At 35.3% G+C, this 6,532-nt stretch overlaps 1 protein-coding gene across 1 annotated transcript; it reads right to left on the bottom strand.

Annotated features, from left to right (window-relative positions):
• Positions 1 to 1,817: 1,817 nt before the first annotated feature.
• On the bottom strand, positions 1,818 to 4,965 carry LOC116136629 (aluminum-activated malate transporter 2-like). Its single transcript, XM_031422301.1, has 6 exons — positions 4,410 to 4,965; positions 4,172 to 4,312; positions 3,262 to 3,534; positions 3,006 to 3,112; positions 2,742 to 2,885; positions 1,818 to 2,614 (listed from the first exon to the last, which is right to left on the bottom strand). Exons 1-6 carry the CDS (start codon positions 4,654 to 4,656, stop codon positions 2,072 to 2,074), a joined length of 1,455 nt encoding a protein of 484 aa, XP_031278161.1. The 5' UTR covers positions 4,657 to 4,965; the 3' UTR covers positions 1,818 to 2,071.
• Positions 4,966 to 6,532: the final 1,567 nt, after the last annotated feature.

Genomic DNA, 6,532 nt, shown 5'->3' on the forward strand with positions numbered 1-6,532 from the left:
GCGAAGAATCATGTGAACAGTAGACGTGAACAGTAGACGGAACAGTTGCCGGTGAATAGTGTTTGTGTCCAAAATCAGAGATATTCGAAGCAGCCTACAAACGTACGTAAGTATTCTAATCCTTGAATGGATTACTTTATATAGATCTTGTTTATAAACATGTAAACGGTATAATCTATACTTGGATCTAGGCAAAGAAAAATAATTGATTATCAATTGAATTTTTATTTTCCATTGCGTATGGTAGATCAATTAATTACAGGGTCAAGGTCTAATATTTTGGACTGTTTGGGCCCATACCGTGGGGTGTACCCATTGCGCTCAGCCATGCCTGCTCACCCGCCATTTGCCAAGTCTAAGGAGAGTGAGGTTAGAGCTTTGCGGAAAGAAGTTAGTCAGGTGAAGCAATAAGAATCATTGTTGACAACAAGAAGATGAAATCATTACTGGAAACGCACAAGTAAATGGTTGTGGTGACGGACAATGACAAAAATATGTAGCTTTCGTGATTGGGAGAGGGCGACAATTTGTGAGAGAGAAAAAATGTTGTGCATTTATGTTAGTTAGGTTCTTCTTTCTTTTTTTTTTAATTTTGGCTTTGTTTAAATTTTCAATTTATATTTTAGGATTTATTAACTCAAATTTTTTTTTTTGTGTCAAGGCCAAGTGTAAGCCGAGGGATATATTAATACTACACCCGCTAGCACTTTATCCAGGTGCCGAAATTAACCTCCATATCGAAATAATTTCTTGAAATTTCGAGTATGGATTTTATGGGTAAATCCAAGTACTTGGATCACATGGGTCTAATTACCATCTTTAGGGAAAAAAATAAAAAATAAAAAAATTAAGTGAGAACATAGTGTCTAGTTAGATAGAAATGAGAGAAAGTGGAAAATTCAGAAAACACAATGAGAGAAAATAATTTCTCTATTCCTCTTTATTTCTATCAAATTTTCACCTAACAATTTTACATGTACCCCCTTTTATAGGCGTTTTCCCAAGGCATTGGAAAGAAAATCCTTTCAATTTAACTTGAAATCATTACATTAATTCTCGCCCAAATGTTCACACCTTCCGTGCTTCTTTTCCGTATCCCTAAGTTGAACCATGTCAGCTCTTTTTACTCCTTTGCTTTCCTATCCTCTTCCTCAAATTTCTATTCGGCTTTTGTACTCTTCGTGAACCTCTTTTGCTAATTGCTATACACCTGCAACATTTTTAAGAAAAATGCTATCCTTACTCATTCCCTTACTCACTTTCTCTTACTCATTTTTGTTAAAATGACATATGGTACCCATACTATACATGTAATACCCATACTATACTGTATATTTATAAAAGTGAGTAAGAGAAAGTGAGTAAGGGAGTGGATAAGGGTAGCATTACTCCATTTTTAATAAGAAAAATGCTATCCTTACTCACTTCTCTTACTCACTTTCTCTTACTCACTTTTGTAAAAATGACATATAGTACCTGTTCTATGAGTATGGTATCTGTACTATGCGTATGGTACCCGTACTATGCTATATACAAAAAAGTGAGTAAGAGAAGTGAGTGAGAGAAGTGAGTAAGGCTAACATTACTCATAATAAAAGCCATATTGTGAACTTTACCATTAAATTCCTTTGATCCAAATTCCGCGCCTACATTATCTTCTGGGTGCACAGCAACACACAGATGTTCCTCCTCTTCTAGACATATATATAGCTCCACCGGCCAAAAGTATATATGTATGAGGTTGATGTTTTAACCTTTATTCTTAACAAGTTGTCAATGATCGTTATTCATGACTGAATAATTGGAGATTCCGCTTACAATAGAATATATCATTAATTCAATGCTCACGTACAATAAAAAAATTTCAATCCTTTTGCCATTAATCAAAATCCATCTCACCAACAACTTCCATTCCGAGGGAAACAACAAGGAGTTACTCCTTCAATAGACAATTGCCTTGCGACAATTTCATCATGAACTAATGCAGTCATTGCCAGCATACACAAAACATGGGTGGCAAATCATCTTGCATGTTAGTGATTAAACAAATACAAAGACACGGATCCATTTCTCAAACTGTTGTTTTTGATAAAGTTGGATCAACTGACAAACACGGAGATTCTTGATGAATTTTAATAACATGATGGGGTGCAATACTGATGCTAGAATTTCTCTGCATACTTCTCTGGTAACATAAATTTGGTTGAGCTGCAGGTATACTGATGCCAGAATTTGTCTGCATACTTCTATTGGGACATAAATTTGGCTGAGCTTGTCTTTCTTCAGGTTTCTTAGTACTTTTGAATTTAGCAAGAGAGGCTAGTTCCTGAATCGAGTCTGCAATTTTTTCAGTGCAAGAAACAACATCAACTAGTAGATAAGCCATGGTAGCTACTGGTATAACTTCTAGGAGGTCAGTTTCCTTGCACAAGCCTGTATTCAACATGGATTGGAGATTCTTGGCGGCAATTTTGGAACTTATAAGGTGTTGATTGGCAGAGGTTGGTGGAGTCATTGTTCTTACTGCCAAAGCTAATTCTTTTAATGTATTGACAGATTCCGAACAGAGTTTTATGCTTGCCTCTTCGATTTTGTACCGAATTTCCTGTGGTGTCTGCAAGTAATTTATGCCATATATAAAACAAATTAGACATCTTTAATGTTGATTAATTATAAATTAAATGTCGTATCATGTCATTTCGTTATCTGTAGAATTTGAAAGAATATAATTTGGGCATTACTTGCGTTTCCTCGTTGAGGCAGCCATTAAGAGCTTCAATTCTGTAGGCACATTGCCGGGTTAGGCTTGCAATCTTCAAGTAGTGTTTCCACGGATGACGAAACCTGAATTTACCATGACGAGGCTCCCATCTAGCAAAGTTTGCCTGCAAAATAAGAATTAGTATGTTATGTTCAAGTTCAGAGGGTGACATAATTAATGAAGCTGGTAAAAGAGAGGGGGAGGAATATATATGACAGTGGTGGCTTTATGTAGAAAGACTCACCAAGGATTCTTCACTTTGTTTTGAATTGAGCAAACTTTTATATCCTTCTGATACTTTCTTGGGTGCTTCTTCATCCTCTAATATTTTGAAGTATTCAGGTCCAAAACCTATATGCAAAAACGCAAAAATCAGCCAGAGATTAAAAACTAAAGAGCCTTTCTAACCCTTTCATGGTCCTATGGCTGTATAAAATTAACTATAATATAAATATTCATTTACGTCTAGTCATATATTTTTTTTTTTTGTGATGATGTACCTTCTAAGAAGATGGCAAGTTTTTCAATGTTGTTAGCAACCAAATTGTGAAGATCATCTCCAGCCCATACAGGGAAAATGAGAATGCATACGGCCACAGCTGTGAAGCCACCAATGAGGATGGTCCATATTCTCTTATGAGCCATCTCCAGCAGCTCATCATCACGGTAACCAGAAACCGTTATCATACAGAATGTCAAGATAAAAATTAGGAGCCCATAATCATATCTCGCCTTGATTCGAGGAAAGAATCTTACAAATGTCACTGCCGCAGCTGCATGACAACCAAATTCACCAAAATCATTATTTTAATTATTTTTGTTTTAGCAATAAATGTGAAAGAGTTAAATAAAGGGTTTTCAATAAGAGATATACATCCGTTCAAAATCTGTGCTTCGGATAGTGACGGGAGCCAGAGGGTAACTTAAAAGAGAAAAGTTTGAAATATTGAAAAAGTATAGATTAAAAACAAGAAAAAATGGCTATATACGTAAATTAAATAATTGAGATATTGAAACATGAAAAATTGATTATGTAAATTAAAACTACGAGACAGATTAATATTATTATTTTGAATCGATAAAGATAATTCAATCAAAAGAGAAAAAAGTCTTTCTGGAATTATAATATATAGTGGTTATTTTTTTGGTTAATGTGTTATATATTCTTTCAAACAGAAAAATAAAAAGCACAAGTTTAAAACATATTCGACGTCGCAGAAAAAGAAAAAAAAACATTTAAATAGCGGTGGCTGAATGAATTGACGCTAAATTTCTTAAAATAAAATAAAATGACGTTGGGCTTATTGTAAAAATACAAAATAGACTGAAATTAATAAAATATTCCAAGGTCAGTGGTGGCATGAGCCCCCACTCAGCCCTTGGTGGATCCGTCCCCGCTTGGGGATTTACCGATGATGAAGACAAAAAGCGCAAGGAGTATCGGTTCGCCCTTGTTTCCAGATAGGCTTGCTAAACGGTGAGCACCAAATCCTAAAGCTCCAGCCATAAATGTTGCCAAACCCCGATTTAAACCTCTACCAAGCGTGGCTCCTGCAACATATATAACAATAATTAATCAAACTTCCCCATAAAAAGAAAGAAAAAGTGAAGAACGACAACTAGATTTGCAATGAAGCCAAAAACTTACCTACAGAGAATTCAAAGACAACAACAACAGTCAAAACAGCCCACATTGCAGAGACACCAAAACCAGAATAGAGGGGCTCAAAGTAATAGAAAAATGATACCAAGGTGATGGCGAGTCCCACTTTGAGAGAATGAGTAATCCTTCTGGAATCATCTTGTCCTAATTTTTTTATTTTCCCTGGAAAGGCATTGAGCCGCTGCCAACTCCGACTAATAATTCCTTCCTTCTTATCACTTAAAGATACCATTTCTGTAACTTAATAGAGACACAGAGGTTGAGCTCTTGGACTGGCGATGGGGTTCTCTTATGTAGAGAAATGTCACCCGTATATGTAATAAGCAAGTACAGATCTCAATAATATCGAGTTATTTTTTGGGTGTAAGAGAAATATTTGCGTTGGGTGTTGCATCACTTTTCTCAGTGAAACACGTTTTGTTGTCTTGTTTTTGTGTGTAGAGCATCCAAGAAATTTCACTTTATCATCTTTTCGTCGACCCTTGAAATAAAGCAAAACATATATATTAATAATTCTTCTATGGATCCATTGATAGAGAGTTAATTAACAACTAGAGAAGGGAGTTTTATGTTCATTTCTAAATTTATTAGATTAAATTATTCAACAAAGAGATAATCGAGAATTAGGTTATCTTTTTTTGTTTTCCACAAAAATTCGATTACAAAAGCTGTTATTATCTTTTCTTTTTTTAATAATCCTTCTATAAGTTTTATAGAAATGACATTAAAGTTGTTATTCTACAAAACCAATGAGGGAGTGAAAACACATCACTTACGGCATAAAGCATGACATTTCTAATTGTACTAATAATTGTGTTATATGCTATGAGGTTACATCATCCGTTTTAAATATTAATTAGTAGTATCGAGTTTGAAATTATAGTTTAATAAATGAATACGCTATTATTATCGTTTAAAAAATTGATGAATACGATGTTCTAGATATATTACCATCTTGTTATGAATTTTTTTTTTTTTTTTAAATTTTCTAGATGTTCCTATAACTACATTACAACTGTCAAGTACTACAGCAGCATGAACTCATACGATAATTTTGGCAGAATTTGAAAAAAAAACTTTAAAATTAAAAATGTTGTTTTAGTGACCTGCGTAGGTCACTGGGCCAAGGCTAATTTGTCAGTTTGTGTTTTATTTAGTTAGAAGATAAGACTAAAGAACCTTAGAAACACTTGTTTCTGGTGACAGTTACCTATATGCATCACACAGTTGTCACAGTTTCTTATCTGTATTCCTCTTATTAGTTGTCAATGAAATGAACATCTATTTTTGGATGGTACTCCGCTTAACAACTGTAAAACATGATCTTACTTCCCTTTTATTATTTGGTTATACAGTATTAAGTTATTTTTGTTTTCGACTGCACCTTGTTCCCATCAAATGTCGTAATGGAGAAGAACAACTAAACATCAATCGTTTTCAGTAAGGTTCTTCTGGAGGAAAAGACCCACACACCATATTGTCTTCATATTCTTACGATAAAATAACACCAATATTAGATTAAAAAAAACGTATATAAACCAAGATTTTATCAAAGAAATGAATTATGATATGAAGATACGGAGGTATTTAACTAAATTAACAAATGTAGAGGGTTAAAAAATAATCTTATCAAATGTAGACGTAAAAATCTACCTGTACGGAAGGGGGGGTCTGATCCCGTGAGGATGAGGCCACTAGCGATCTGCTGTACTTGCACACGTAGAAAAACACACGTGTGAAGCGAACGGGAAACACCGGGGTGGTGTTTGCCGTAGGCACTCCGACGCTCAAGTCAGCAAGGCTGAAAGGCTAGTATAGTGAGGGCTAGGGAGTAAGAGGTTACCGGAAGTCTAGTCGGGGACTGTGACTACGGCGGTGAAGTGAAGCTCTCAAGTAGGAGCTTGGGGTGTGAAGGTGTAATGTAGTGTCCTTTGTGAGAGGGCTGGTCTCTGCTTATATAGTGACCATCTGGTCTCCCAATCCTTGTAGAAGTAGGAGTCCTAGTATGACTCTGATGCAAACCCTAGAAGAATTAGGGCCGTGGTAAGCTGTCTTACCAGTGTCCGAATAGGAAGGTGATTCTAATTAGGAGAGTAACTTCGAGCAGC

The sequence above is a fragment of the Pistacia vera genome, unplaced genomic scaffold (genome assembly GCF_008641045.1).
Source record: "Pistacia vera cultivar Batoury unplaced genomic scaffold, PisVer_v2 Contig317, whole genome shotgun sequence".
NCBI classification, from domain to species: Eukaryota; Viridiplantae; Streptophyta; class Magnoliopsida; order Sapindales; family Anacardiaceae; genus Pistacia; species Pistacia vera.